The sequence below is a fragment of the Anabrus simplex genome, chromosome X (assembly GCF_040414725.1).
Source record: "Anabrus simplex isolate iqAnaSimp1 chromosome X, ASM4041472v1, whole genome shotgun sequence".
Taxonomy (NCBI): domain Eukaryota; kingdom Metazoa; phylum Arthropoda; class Insecta; order Orthoptera; family Tettigoniidae; genus Anabrus; species Anabrus simplex.
This window is the reverse complement of record NC_090279.1, coordinates 189,034,266-189,050,134: the sequence shown is the minus strand read 5'-3', so window position 1 is coordinate 189,050,134 and position 15,869 is coordinate 189,034,266. Positions and strand designations below refer to the sequence as shown.

Genomic DNA, 15,869 nt, shown 5'->3' with positions numbered 1-15,869 from the left:
AAAGCCAATGAAAAAAAGGAAGGAATTAACTGTATGGTAACATTTTGTGTGAAATGTCCAGCGAATACTGTTTGTTTTGTGAAGTTGCGGTTTGCGGTATATGTTTTCGTCTGTTGCAAGTACAACTTTCTCTGGTATCGTCCTTTCTTCCTGCTGCTTAGTATACAATGTTCCCTGCATATTCAATAACCCTAAGCTTTTTTTTTTTAGCCGTGAACTAGCAATTATGGGAACTTGTAGTTGTACATATTACGTTGTTCACATTTCACTTTCTAGTGTGCTACTGACATTGCAAAGACAAAGGCTGGGCATTTTGGTGATAAAAGTGGATCCATTTGTTTGAGGTGAAGTAGTTCCAATCTTATTTCCCATGAATTGAAACAAATAATACAGCAGGCACAGTGTTCTCACTCTTGTAAGTTTGCTTATTTCCAGATTTTTATGTCAAATCAGCCTGGTTTCGTCAACGGTATATAATCACTCGAATTAAGACTGTCAAGTCGATGCTAGTTTTATCGGCTTGTTTATATATGCCTGGCTAAGTAGCTCGGGTGGTAGCATGCCGGCCTTCTGAGCTCGTGTTGACAGGTTCGATGCCAGCTCAGTCCGGTGGCATTTGAAGGTGCGCAAATATGCCAGCCTCGTGTCTGTAATTTATTGGCACATAAAAGATCTTCTGCAACAGAATTCCTGCACCTCGGTGTCTCAGAAAACTGTAAAAGTAGTTAGTAGGGCATAAGACAAATAACTTCATTACTACACTGTTTGTGGAAATGATAGTATCAGCCATTGCTTGCTTGAAATTCACTTAGCAATATGCTTAGCAAGTCTCTCAACTGCTGTCTGAAGCTCTACACTCTTAACTGCGATCCCGTTGGGTCACTGCCTTATATGCAGCTTTTTCCAGGTTCATCATTTGGCCGCTTCAGTTGTTTTCTACTACAAACTGTTGTTTCCATTACATCCCATTGCAAACAAACATCTCCAGTTCATTATCCTTATCCTGTCCTATGCCTGAAATTTGTTTGTCTTGTGATGCCATGTTCATTACATTCTTTAACTTTTCAGTAAGTTTAAGTTTGTATCCAAAAGGGCACACACTTTCTCTTGTGTCGGCCTCTGGATCCCAAGATAGAGGGTTCAAGCCCGGCAGAGGTAGTCAGATTTTTGAAGGGCGGAAGAAGTCCATTAGACACTCTGTGTCGTACGATGTCGACATGTAAAAGATCTCTGGTGACACATTTGGTGTTTACCCGACAAAATTCATTAAAATCTCAGCCATCGACGCCCAAGAGAGTTTCGGTTTACTCGGTCTGCCATCTAGTGGACCTAGAGTAAAACGGAACGTCGAAATTGACGAGCAGACAGCCAGATGGCGTAAAATTGAAATGTCTGCATACAGTAGCTGAGGCCATACGATTATTATTATTATTATTATTATTATTATTATTATTATTATTATTATTTTGCATATAGGCTTCACTTGACTTACCTTTCTCAACTGGTGGAGACACACCAGTGGGGTATGTATGGATGCTTCTTGTGTTTAGTGTTGGGTTGCACATAGCCTCGACCGGGCGAGTTGGCCGTCCGCGTTGAGGCGCGCGGCTGTGAGCTTGCATCCGGGAGATAGTAGGTTCGAATCCCACTATCAGCAGCCCTGAAGATGGTTTTCCGTGGTTTCCCATTTTCACACCAAGCAAATGCTGGGGCTGTACTTTAATTAAGGCCACGGCCGCTTCCTTCCAACTCCTAGGCCTTTCTTATCCCATTGTCGCCATAAGACCTATCTGTGTCGGAGCGACGTAAAGCCCCTAGCAAAAAAAAAAAAAAATTTAGCCTGCCAGAAGGAGATTGTCACTTTAACACTTTTTTCTCTTTTCGAAAAATTTGTTGAGTTATCCCAAGTTTGAGATATTGAGGCCTGACTTTGACCGTAAATAGAAATTATGTGAAAATTTTCTGCTACTTTTACCTATTCTCTTCACACAGTTTATTTTTACAGATAGCACCATTGATTCTAATACAAAGATTAGTCTCTTAACCCAATGTAGGTCGTCATAATATATTGCGTCCTGTGGGAAGTACCACAGCAGTTAAGATGCAATATATTGGGTATCAGACTTCCGAGTATCATATTTTTGCTTCTCTGTATCTTTGAACAACGATTCAAAAACATACGCTGTCTGCCATCCATTCACTGAGTTACTGAAACTTGCGCTTGTTTGTATCCTCACAGGAGGTTTTTTCTCTTTCTCTTTTTTTTTTAAAGTTGCTTTACGTCGCACCGACACAGATAGGTATTATGGCGACGATGGGACAGAAAAGGGCTGGGAGATGCAAGGAAGCGGCCGTGGCCTCAATTAAGGTGCAGCCCCAGCATTTGCTTGGTGTGAAAATGGGAAACCATGGAAAATCATCTTCAGGGCTCCCGATTACTGGATACTGGCCGCACTTAAGCGATTGCAGCTATCGAGCTCGGTGACGGGAAGTTCTGTAAATGTAGCTTTGTATGTGAACGTGTACAGCTTTTGGGAATCAACTGCTAGGTGCCGAACATGGCCACTGGGATTCAGCTGAAGTAGCACTAGGTAGAGAGAAAGTGTTTGAAATTTTGATAAATGATGTGAGAATTCTCGTTTTTCCCATATGGATGGCGACTTCCTTCCTGAAAATTTCATAATTGAGGGTAAATTAAGAATAACTAAGAATAATTACAACCACCATCTGCAGAGAGGCGCGAAACTTGTTGTGCACAACTCGGGGAAAATAATTTTCCGAGAACTCCTCTCTCAGCCTAAATTAAAAAAACTCCGACTGATGTAATTTTGAAAGGACCGCGTTGACTTTTAGGAGTTATGCTGAGGGTATGTACACAAACATACGATAGAAGTATGAAAATACCAGTCTACTGATCCATTCATCCACACTTCTATATTTTCTTGACTGATGCTCTGAAGTTGGTATAAGAGAAATCTACAGTTGTTTCATTTAGATGATAACAGTTCCCTACCTCAAAATGACAAAATCAGCTCAAAAAGCACAAAGACTGTAACTACATCTGTGTCCACAACCATATTTTGTGAAATACCATTTTAAAAAAAACATTATCAATCGTGAAGATACCGGGCGAGTTGGCCGTGCGCGTAGAGGCGCGCGGCTGTGAACTTGCATCCGGGAGATAGTAGGTTCGAATCCCACTATCGGCAGCCCTGAAAATGGTTTTCCGTGGTTTCCCATTTTCACACCAGGCAAATGCTGGGGCTGTACCTTAATTAAGGCCACGGCCGCTTCCTTCCAACTCCTAGGCCTTTCCCATCCCATCGTCGCCAGAAGACCTATCTGTGTCGGTGCGACGTAAAGCCCCTAGCAAAAAAAAAAAAATCGTGAAGATAGCGTGATTTTGTGATTTTTCACTTGCGTAATGTATAACTTGGCCATTAAAAAAAATGACTGTGTGCCTCTACATTAATTTATAATGGGGTTTATTTATGAGTGTGCAAAAAACATAGATTGTGGGATCTGTCAGTGCCTTCAAAACCAAACCTTCAAAAGGTTAAACCAAGACCGAATACAATATATCAGACCTTAATGCTACTATCGATTGGGGGTAAAATGGTGTCTCCATTGGCGAACGTTTGAGACTTGTGGCTGGTTCATATATATGTTTACATTGCGTTTTAAAAAGTGTTATTTTGATCGAGTCATTGAAGCATAAAGTATATATTCCGTGAAATAGTAATCTATAACGGTATATTAGTATGGTTTATTGTTAGGAGTTTATATGATGGTATTTTTAGTATATAATGCTCAGTACATTAACATGGGGATTGAGATTGATTTGAGTAGTGAATACGATCCCCGTTTACATGTACGGTAGTAGGCTATTTGAGTATCATGTTGAATCTGCCAGGCAATAACGACGTATACGAACGATGCAGAATTGTAGTAAAATCGATATTACGTCTCAGAATTTAAAAACGCCAAATGCAATAGAAGCCCAGGAGATAACTTTCAGTTTTAAAAAGTGTGTGTGGTATTCCAAATGTAATTGGTGCAATTGATGGAACGCACATTCCAATTTTACCCCCAACAGAATGTTGTCATGATTTTGTTAATCGCAAGGGCTGACCGTCTAATAATATGATTGCAGTTGCTGTTCATTTATACAGGTGCCTAAATACATTTACCGGCTTATTATATTTGTTATTTCGACAGAACTTTGAGGATGATTTCGTCAGAACAAACATGGTGTGTCTGCGCAGTCGTTTTCAATACGATCTCACTATGATCTACATTTACATGGAACTCAATTTGAACAGAGTACGATACAATCCCAGATGTTACCTATCGACCTTGAGACTCAATCCAAACTTAGTCCCCGTTTACATGGCGTTTTCAATACGGGAAGTGTACTCAGATCGATCTGAATCCTGCATGTAAACGTACTAAGTGTTTATATTGCCGTGCTGTAACATTTCACAAAATGGGTCGTTCCTGCTGCATTCGTGGTTGTAGAGCGAATTATACTGTTGCGGATACTTCAACTTTTAAATTCCCTAAAGATAGATCTTTACGAGAGAAATGGATAAGGAATATTCACCGTTAAAATTTGTAAGTCAAAGACCAAACTGTTGGATGTGTGAAACAAAAATTTTGGTTAAGGAAAATCTCTTTCCAATTGAAAATGGTGAACCTATTAGATTTTGTTCTTTTCTTATTCAGTCGACGTAAATTCGTGAAGGTTGACGATAAATACCTTAGTTTCTTTGTAGAATATAAGTGTGTGAAAGTATTTATGAGTCAGTGGGCACTTAGGATCTGTAATTATACGCCGTAGTATGAGAACGTGTTTTGATCGTGTTGTGAACCGGGTTACGGCAATGCCTCTCATACAACTATGCATAAGTTTTCTAAGGAATAAAACATTAAGAGAGAAGTGGATTAGGTATATACATCGTAAATATTTCTACAAAACAGTAGTGTACATATATCGTCTGAAAATGAGTCTAAGGTTAGGGAAGACTGTTTTTCTAATTCTAAATGATGAACCTATTCGTATTCCTCAAGAAAGCAATTAATTTAGATAGATAATTGTTATGGTGATGTTCCGTCAGTCGTGTGCTTCAAAGTGTTGGGTGATTCAGATGCAATTATATTTTACAAGAATCTATGATTGCTTGCGGAAAAGTTTGCCTGGATCTTGGGAGTGTGACCGATGGAGCAATCTGAACACTGTTACACAGAAGAAATAGTAATTTGCAGGGATTAGCTGCGTTTGTAACGCAGGGGTTTTATAGTACCAGTACCTTCTGATTCATGCTGTAGATATCGGTTATGAAGCAGTCTACACCAAATTGAAGCTCGAATATGTTTAGAGCCAATGGAGTTTTTATACACGCATGTCAACATACATTTTAAGAGTTTCCAATAAATAAGGCTTAACATCACCAGGGCCGTTCATTGGGCTGGCATATTCATTTCGGGTGTACTTCCCTTTCAGTGAGTGCTAAACATTAGAAATTGTCCACCATTTTGAAGTTCTCATGAGAGTGAATAGAGGAATTTTGCACCTTAAATTATTTTTAAATATTCAAAATGATGATGTAAATATCATTTTAATAGTTTCATCTTGTGTTTCAATCTATCCAGCAAAGGGAAATCTAAGAGAAAACATTATTTGACCACGGTAAGTGAAATTTCTAAATAATCAGCTTGTTGTTCTCTTTTGTTGTGGGGCTGTTCATCTATTGTAGCAGAGTATATGAGATTCTAGTATTACATGTGATGAGTGGTGGTTCGCGAAGAGTTTTCATAGGTGCAACAGTGATTTATCATGTTAAATTACCGCTGCTGGAAAAATATGTACGTGATATTTTCGTAAAATCTGGTGGATTGAACTAGATATATTGTAGCGCTTTCAGTGGTATCAACGAAAGTCATTTAATGTGACGCCGGCCTGAGTGGCTCAGACGGTTGAAGCTCTGGCCTTCTGACGCCAACTTAGTGGGTTTGATTCTGGCTCAGGCCACTGGTATTTGAAGGTGCTCAAATATGTCCGTGTCATGTCGGTAGACTTACTGGCAGGTAAAAGAACTCCTGCGAGACTAAATTTCGGCATCTCAAAAAACCGTGAACAGTAGTTGGTGGGACGTAAAACATTATTATTATAATTATTATTATTATTATTATTATTATTATTATTATTATTATTCAATGGTTTATAGTCAAAATGAAGTTATGTGCTACCCTAACCTTCATCATTCGGCAACTACTGCGCCCACGACGTCCACCATTTTCGTTTTGATATTAGGGTCTGATATATATTGTAGTCGGTCTTGGTTAAACTTCTTTGGGATCAACCATCCTCGAGTACCACGGAGTGGTTGAAAATTAGTGTACGAATTGATATCTTTGTTTATTCTACCGAAGAGTTTTGTGAAATCCAAAATTCTTCTCTCTTAAGTCTTGTTATATTTGTTAATAATAATAGTAATAATAATAATAATAATAATAATAATAAGAATAATAAACAAATAGTCGAATTCTATGAAAATAGGAGTAAGGCTAAAACAGACATAATGAAATGGATTGGGGAAATTAAAACTGGTTGGAAATAGGCAGGAATTACACCAGCAGATGTCCAAAACAGGGTAATCTTCAGATCCAAAATTCATAAATGGCAAGTTGACCAGAAGCAAAGACCAAAGAAGAAAACTGGAACAACCTCGTCTGAAAACAGAAAAGAAACCCACAGTAAAAGAATGAAAGAAATATGGACACAGAGGAAGGCACATGCACACCTCTAAGTACTTTGCGTAGTCTTAAGGGGCCTATTCGTATAATAATAATAATAATAATAATAATAATAATAATAATAATAATAATAATGATGATGATGATGATACACTGATATCTCCTAATGTATTTACTTGGAAAGTTAAGTTTAATTTTACATTTCATTTCAGTAAATGTCTGCTCCATGGCTAAATTGTCAGCGTGCTGGCCTTTGGTCACAGGGATCCCGGGTTCGATTCCTAACAGGGTTGGGAATTTGAACTATAATTGATTAATTCAGCTGGCACGGGGGCTGGTTGTATGGGTCGTGTACATCATCATTTTATCCTCATGATGCGCAGGTCGCCTGCGGGAGTCAATTCAAAAGACCTGCACCTGACAAGCCGAAGTTGTCCTCGGACACTCCTGGCACCAAAAGCCATATGCTGTTTCATTTTTTAAAATTTCAGTTAAGTATTGTGTATTGTTCCAGGTGGAGGGAAGGACTTGGCAACAGCTGCATCTATCAGCAACCTCAAAGAGGAACCCAAAGATGTGAAAGTGAAGACAGAGGACCCACCGCCACTAAGTAAGTTACACTAGCATGTATAATATGCAAGGATATTTTGAATTTGTTTCCCGGTAGTATAAGCTCACTGGACAAGAAATTAGTCACCTCTGGAGAAATCATTACAAGCATCATTTAATACTGCATCACTCCGCCTTCGTCTTGAAAGCCGCCCGATTCTGTTAGGAAGTGAGTCCACAATTTTGTGCAGGTACATCACGTCCACATTAAGCCACTCGCTGAGGATTTGATCATGCAATTCCTCCAAAATGCGGCAATGCTGATGTCGGTGTTTTACCCACTGTTCCAGCCTGTCTCACAGATTTTCAATGGGGTCAAAGTCAGGTAAGTTTGCAGGCAAATCAAGATTTACGAGGGTGGGGGAGTGTTCGTAAAACCAGTCACATATGCGTCCACCCCAATGAACTCTGCCATTATCTTGAAGAATTAGGGTATCAGTAGCATTACTCATCATGCAGATGTTGACTGAAAGGTAACGCCTGATCATACGGAATGTTTAAATAAATAAGCTGGTTCATTTTAGTGTTTATCTCAGTGAGCAGGCCCAATCCATGATACGAAAAACACTCCCAAAACTTCACAGACCCACCTCTGGCTTGAACCTGATCTTGCACACATCCAGGATGAAATGCTTCTTTTGGCCTTCGATGCACTTGACGACGTGCATCATTGGAATACAGGCAAAAAAGTGATTCGACAGACCACATTACGTTTGGCCAGTCAGGTACTGTCCACTTACATTATTTCTGGCCCATTGAAGATGCGCAGCTTTATGTGCTTGTGTGAGCATTGGCTTCTTCCAAGGTGACTGACTCCAAATGTTCATTGCATGCCGTTCCTCTCGCAGTGTTCACCCATTAACAGGTTGGGATGGACCTTCATTCACTGACTGCAGCAATTCCTGTTGGGTTTGGAAGCGATTTTGATTAACAAGCCATGAAATGCATCTCCGGTCCCTCTGTCAGGATCTTTTTCCGACCACGATTCTTGTATACCGCTTGTATACACGTTGAACGTTCCACTGCAAAACGCCAACAAATCCTGCAACTTCACGCACCATATGGCTATGGACACGGCCACACATGATCGCCCCTTTTTGCCAGTCTGTCGCATGCTTACATCTTCCCATGTTGACTTACACTGTGCGCTTGAAACAACATTGTTTCACTGATTGCTACTGCCTTATGCTCATGTGGAAACAGTGTGCGTGCGGTTGAGCACGGGACTCGTTCGCTGCGCCATCTGTACAGGCTTAACGATCCATCTGTGCGTGTGCACCAGGGTGACTAATCTTTTGTTTGGTGAGCTTCTTTGACCTGTTCCTGGAACACATTTCTTGTAATATTTATGAAACGTGGAAGAAAGGGACTCACTTTAATTTTTTTACTCTGGTAAAAATATTATACTTTGTCACCAGACAAGCTAATGAAAAAAGAGCATCTTATGTTTTCCACTGTGTATGTTTGTCAATGCAAGCGTCATACCACCTTGTTATTATAGTCCTGTTTTTTTTTTTACAGCACATTCAAATGCGTCATCCAATCTGCCTAGCAAAATACCTGGTGGCCTCGTAACAAAAGGGAACTCCAACTTGGGTTACGAGAAAGTTCGCATTGGTGGAGGAGGCGGCCAGAGCACATTTCCTTTTGGGGGAGTAAGCAGCCTGTTTGGGCAATTGGGCGCAATGGGCTATTATCCTGGTATGGGTGGCATGCAGCAGCCAAACTTGAACACAGCTGCCCTGCTCCAACAGTGTAAGTAGCAAAACCGTACTCTTCACAGATATAAATGCCAGCATTGACGTTGAATGCAGCTGTGTTGTTGCTGTGATGTTGCATATGCACGGGGTGATTCTTATAGATCATGTATAATTCCATCTCACATCTGTGGTCGATGATTTCTTTGTTTATTTAGAAGGGATCCTTTCCAATTTCTGAAGTAAGGTATTGTGGTCTTCTGTCAGCTTTGCCTGAACTAAAAGTGATTTTAATTAGGAATACTGATAGCATTAGATCATGTTCACGAAGAAAAAAAATCTATGTTATAGGTTCTGTTTACAACCATCTCCATTAGCAATAACCCCTTAACATTTTTTAACACATTTTTGTCCAAAAACATGTATTTTTCTGTTGCTGTAATTTTTTTATAACTTTTATTGCGAAAATAGGTTATGGAGAATTATGATTTTCAGTATTATTCCCACATAAATATTGAATTTCTTTTAAAGAGAGCCCATAGGATTTTTTTCTTACAGCTGAATATATAAATATATACATTCTGTGAAATGCTTTCAACAATATTACCATTAAACTATCTGCCTCTGTGAATCAGTGGAAGTGTCTGCTTGCAGATCCCAAGATAGTGGGTTCGGAACCTGACAGAGATAGTCAGATTTTTCAAGAGTGGAAACAAGTCTATTCAACACTCCATGCCATACGATGTTGGCATGTATAATATCTCTGGTGGCACATTTGGTGCTTACCTCTCAAAATTCATAAAAACTCAGCCATAGGCGCCCAAAAGAGATTCGGTGTACACTGCCATCTAGTAGGCCTAGAGTAAAATGGAACGGTGAAACTGACAAGCAGCCAGCCAGATGGCTTAAAACTAAAATGTCTACACCTGGTGGCTGAGGTCTTCTTCTTCTTCTTCTTCTTCTTCTTCTTCTTATTATTATTATTATTATTATTATTATTATTATTATTATTATTTACCATTAAACATTCTCAGTGATTGTGCTAAAAAGTCTTGCATTGATATCTCTTTCCCGCTACCGCCTGATGCTAGATAAAATTGTCAGAAGAATCTGAATCACTTCAGTCGTCGACAGATGCTGCATCATTTGCGCTGTCTATAACATCATTCCTGCATCCGCTGTTCTCAAAATCAAATTCATCTCTCCATCTTGAAACAAGAGGGGGGGGGGAATGAATTAAATATAATTGATAAATATTTGGTTTCTTTAAGAATGTTTTTTTTTTCTCTTTTTTTCTTCCTGTCAGTGATGCAGTGCTGCACAATGGTGGCTGGCAGATGTGCTTTGCGGCAGGAATTTGTCTGGGAATTAGAAAAGTAAAAGTGAAGACAAGATTCAGACTATGTAATGATTGTAGACTGATCTCTCTTCCCCCCCGTTTCAGATGATGCAGTAACAGCACTAATCTGTTGTTTTTTTTTTTTTTTTTTTTTTTTTTTTCTTATATGTATGTGGCCTTTTTCCTTTTCCTACCAATCCGTCATCAAGACTGAAGTTCTGCTACAATGGCTTTTCGCTGAGTGTTGATGCTCTGCCTCCTGAAGAAGTCGGTGAGCAGAAACAAATTCATCGAGGGCTGAGAAGAAATGGGTATAGAGAAACTGGAATTGATGGGTCATCCCATCTATGTGAAGATGTGTGATTGTCCTTATGCTTTTGTGTTTTCATGTTTGCTTTGTCTCTTTCTATTGCACTCTCTCTTCCCCAACTGACCTGTCATTGTGTGTTCCTTTCTATGTTCCTGTCTACCTATGTTTGTCTCGGTGTATTTAAATATAGGTATAACACTGAAATCACATTTCAAAAGAATGCTGTACAAAGAGCAAGCCTCTCCTCTTGGACAAAACCCAGGGGGTGACTGTGGCAGTGATCAGGGGTAGTAAGCAGTACATTACTGCTATTTCTTAATTACAGTTTATCAGATTTGGAATAGGAAGCTCATTGTGTTGCGTTGCCTTTTGTGTGCCGATGGGAGTCACTTTGAGCAACTTCTGTGACTGACGTTGCTTCTCGCGTAATCAAGAATGGACTCTTGTTATATCAGGTGCACTCATTAATGATCTATCTTGTAAACACCCACTGTTCGACTGATAATTGCTCTAGCATCATCACATGTAATCCTGGATGGACAGTTGCAGTCATAGCAGCCTACTGTTATACAAAAATGGTATTGAATGGTACCGTGCATCTTGACTGTATCTTCCATATCACCTCAGAATCGCCTTCTTACTAGTGGTGGGGACAGAGCGGAGCAGTTGTTGTGACGCCATCACCCGGTAGTACCGAGTAAACTACAGAGTGAATGTAATGTGGCGGCACGTTTAAATACGTTATTGGTATGGCAATGTAAATTCAATGCCCTTTTCTCACAACATAACCATTTTGCTGAATACAGCAATGTTGCTTTCTGCTGGAGAAGCCGACCTGCTCATTTCATCCTTGTGATGCCTCTTGATATAATCCCACAAATTTGATACGCCACCACCCGTCGCGTAAATGCGGCCGCAAAATTTGCATTTTGCTTATTTTTTATCACCAGTAATATTAAAGAAATGCTATGCATCAGGCGGTTTTCGTGGCATTTGAGGTACAAATTTCTGTAAAAATTTATGCATGAATACCATCTCAAAATGGGATTAAATATCAAACTAATGCCACAATTATTATCTACTATGCTTTGCATTATCTACCAAACACAACAAGCGGAGGAAATATAGACGCAAATTAAGAAACACAGATTTTCGCACCAGGCAAATGCTGGGGCTGTACCTTAATTAAGGCCACGGCCGCTTCCTTCCAACTCCTAGGCCTTTCCCATCCCATCGTCGCCATAAGACCTGTCTGTGTCGGTGCGACGTAAAGCAACTAGCAAAAAAAAAAAAAAAAAAAAAAAGAAACAGATTGAATACAGGCATAATACTCTTACAAGGGGTGGCCACGACGTTCGGATCACGGAGTATCTCCAATCTTTGTACACATTTACCCGTCCATTAGGACAAAATAATGTGCAAGTAGTAAGGTGTACTACTAAGGCGTTCTCAAGAAAATCTCAAGAGAAGTTTTCGCGTCGAATATGTGCCGGTACGTTGCGATCATGGGCGTGAAACAGTGGCGGTCGAGTGGTTAGCGTAATCGCTGACTCGCTTAATCGAGTCCCGCTTGTCATTTTGTTTTTCAACACTGGTCAAATTCTTTCATATACATTACAATTCAAAGGTAATATACTGAAGAAAGGTATATTTGCATTAACTTTTATTGGATTTCCAATGTTACTTGGCTCTTTACTAATGTTTATCATTACAAAAAATATCTTTCTTTCTTAATCTGTTTACCCTCCAGGGTCGGTTTTTCCCTCGGACTCAGCGAGGAATCCCACCTCTACCGCCTCGAGGGCGGTGTCCTGGAGCGCGCGAGTTTGGGTCGGGTATACAACTGGGTAGGATGACCAGTACCTCGCCCAGGTGAACTCACCTGCTATACTGGACAGGAGCCTTGTGGAAAGATGGGGAGATTGGAAGGGATAAGCAAGAAAGAGGGAAGGAAGTGGCCGTGGCCTTCCATTAGGTAGGGGCCTACATCCCGGCATTTACCCGGAGGAGAAAGAAATGGGAATCTACGGAAAACCACTTCGAGGATGGCTGAGGAGGGAATCGAACCCCCATCTACTCAGTTAACCTCCCGAGGCTGAGAGGACCCCGTTCCTGCCCTTGTACCACTTCTCAAATTTCGTGGCAGAGCTGGGCATCTGGGGGTGGCAGCCAATCACACTAACCATTCCACGACAGAGGTGGACTACAAAAAATATATATCATTTATAATTATCAACAAGTAAACGGCCCAATGCATAAAATATTCCTGAAAATGTATGCCTGTCATGATTTGTGAAATCCCTCATACCTGACAGTGAAATCGAGTAAGGTACCCGGAACTGCTTTGCACGTGGACGCTCTGACCTGCAATATATACGAAAGAATATGACCAGTGTTGAAGAACAAGAAGTGAAAAGCGAGACTCGATCCAGTGATCCAGCGATTTCGGAGCTTGAATGCTAACAACTCGGTACACATTCGACGCGAAAATTCTCTTGTGATTTTCTTGAAAACGCCTTAATAGTACGCCTTACTATTTGCACATTATCTTGTCCTAATAGACTACTAAAAGTGTACAAAATTTGAAGATGATTCGTGATCTCAACGTCGTGGTCTCCCCTTGTTAAACACATGCCGTGCGCCACACCGTGCTCTGGTCCTCCGCGAGTACTTGCAGTTGTAAGCGGAGGGGATCGGTGGTGCGCTCTACCACTACAACCGGATTACTCATCGGTATTACTCGCTCCGTTCCCACCTCTACTTCTTACTTTTTGCTATAGAGGAGAGACTCTACTTGTATAACGGTATTCTTTTCCTCAGATCAAAAATTAGATGTATGGCTTTTCAGGCTTTTGCTCTATTAACCAGCATTTCGTCTTAGGTCTGACACTAGACTCCTCAGAATGGGATGTGTCAGACCCTACCCACTGATGCTGGGGTGTATGCAGGTGAACTTATCAGAAGCCCACCCATGAGGCACAGTCTGACAACTGCATACGGGAGACAAAACTCACCTGCATACACCCCAGCATCAGTGGGTAGGGTCTGACACATCCCACTCCGACGAGTCTAGTGTCAGACCTAAGACAAAATGCTGGTTAATAGAGCAAACGCCTGAAAAGCCATACATCTAATTTTTGATCTGATTTTTGATATGCTCTATTGGTGGAGGAGTGTCTGATTCCCTCCATGGGAATTGAGAATTTCCATTCTTTTCCTCATCGCCCAACTCCTGCCGGCTTGGAATGTTAATGGTACCTTTCCATCTTCCTCTGATCAGCCCCCATTGTTCCTCCTTTATTTGGTTCCATTCAGGTTTCTTCTGATTATACTATTCTTCTTGATGGTTTTCAACCACCTTAGTCTTTCCCTCCCTCCTGTTTGAGTCTCTGTCATCTGCTTTGGTATGCTTCCCTTACCCATCCTCCTAACGTGTCCAAACCATGTAATTTTATCCCACTATTCTGTCGTAAAGTGCAGATTTCCTTCGTAACGTCTTCATTTCTTACTCTGTCCTTTGTTCTCTTTCCTATCATAGTCCTTAAAAATTTCATTTTACTGGTCTGGATTTTATTCCCATGAATTTGTGTCAGTGTGCAGGTCTCCACTGCATGTCAGTTTTTCAGTAGTACATCTCAGGTCTCCACTGCATGTCAGTTTCTCAGTAGTACATCCTGTACATCACTTCTTTACACTTCATTGGTACTTTCTCTACTATTAAAGTATTTTATTACAGCAGCAATGGACCTTGGAGGTTTAAATCCCATGGCGGCAATGGGGATGCCTATGGGATCCCTGAACCACATGAACCTGCCCCCAATGGGATTGAACCCCTTCCTTCTGCCTCAGAATGGAGCCTTTCTCAACCAATTACTTAACCAGAGTGGCATCAACCCTATGAACGCCATGCACCAAGGCTGGGCTGGTGGACTCTCTGGCAAGACAGTATCGCAGCTCTGGATGAACGACGAAGGGAAGGTGAGGGTCTCCCTGGCTGAACTTCAGAAGCAGAATGCTGTAAGAAGACCACTTTTTGTTTTACCATTTGGGTTATGGTGGTGGTTCTTAACAGTCGTTCATTTCTATCTCTTTATATTGAACTACACTTTCTGTACCATTTGCCACAAAAGAAAATGCATACCTGCTAAATTTAATTTTAGCCATATCATCTAAGAGTGTAGGATACCAGGTTCATTGTAATACCTGTTGATCTCCTGTGACCACTGAAATAATTTTTCTCAAAACTTCAGGCACTAAAATAGCTGCAAAAATAAGCATTGACTTTTGTGACTGATGGTACATTTAGTATAATACGCATAGAGTGCAAAGTATTAAGGGATAGGAAGGTCATTGAGAATTTTCTGCTCACAGAATACATGTCCTTCCAGCTGATATCAATTTGAGATGTATTATTTATTTTTAAATTGCCAAATATATTTTGGGATGTGTGTGTTCAATGCTTTTTTTTTTTTTTTTTTTTTTTTTTTTTTTTTTTTTTTTTTTTTTTTTTTCTGATACTGATTCTGAGCATCCTTTTTAAGAGTTTCAATCTTTCCTTGGTGCATGTTGTTCAAGCTTATATGACTAGAATTTGCTTATCAGTGTTTAATCTTCTTTTTTGTTTTTTGTTATTGAACTGTGAGAATGGTTTTAAGTGCCTATCGTATGCAGCAGATACTTTGGAATAGCATACACTGTAGAGGTATTTACTATATTGACTTGAGAATTAAACACCCCTAGCTTTTCAGGACAAGGGGATAAAAAGCTTGTGCAGAAGACCCCTCTTCCCCAAAACATAACTCGTCAAAGAAGAACAAAGACTCCACTTCGTAACGATACAATAACAGCACAAAGTTGCATTACTGTATCAACAACAATGCCATACCTTCCTTCTGATAGAGACCTGTGTTTTGTGCAATAACCTATTAAGGGTTTTGTTTCTCCTTTCTTTTAATTATGCAGTTAAGTAACACAATAAACAAGAAGTGTACTTCTACTACAGCTCTCAAATTAAAAGCTGTCTCTTTTGCAGAAAAACAAGGTGTGAAAGCAGCAGTCAGGAATTTTATTTTCAGCCTAACGGTCAGTTGTTGGCACAACCAAAACGTGAAAATGAAAGTGGGAAATAAAAGTGCAAGTTTATTAGTGGAGTACCAAA

The 15,869-nt window shown here is 40.2% G+C and overlaps 1 protein-coding gene across 4 annotated transcripts in view; it reads left to right on the top strand.

The window, feature by feature from the left end:
- sno (strawberry notch) overlaps positions 1-15,869 on the top strand; it is a 205,929-nt gene that overhangs the window by 53,476 nt on the left and 136,584 nt on the right. The window contains exons 3-5 of one of the 4 annotated variants that reach the window (XM_067159301.2): positions 7,271-7,366; positions 8,887-9,120; positions 14,451-14,689. In XM_067159301.2, coding sequence (XP_067015402.2) covers positions 7,271-7,366; positions 8,887-9,120; positions 14,451-14,689 — 569 coding nt within the window. Of the gene's footprint in view, positions 1-7,270; positions 7,367-8,886; positions 9,121-14,447; positions 14,729-15,869 lie in introns of all 4 variants that reach the window. The other 3 variants (XM_067159299.2, XM_067159300.2, XM_067159298.2) reach the window with 3 other exon arrangements.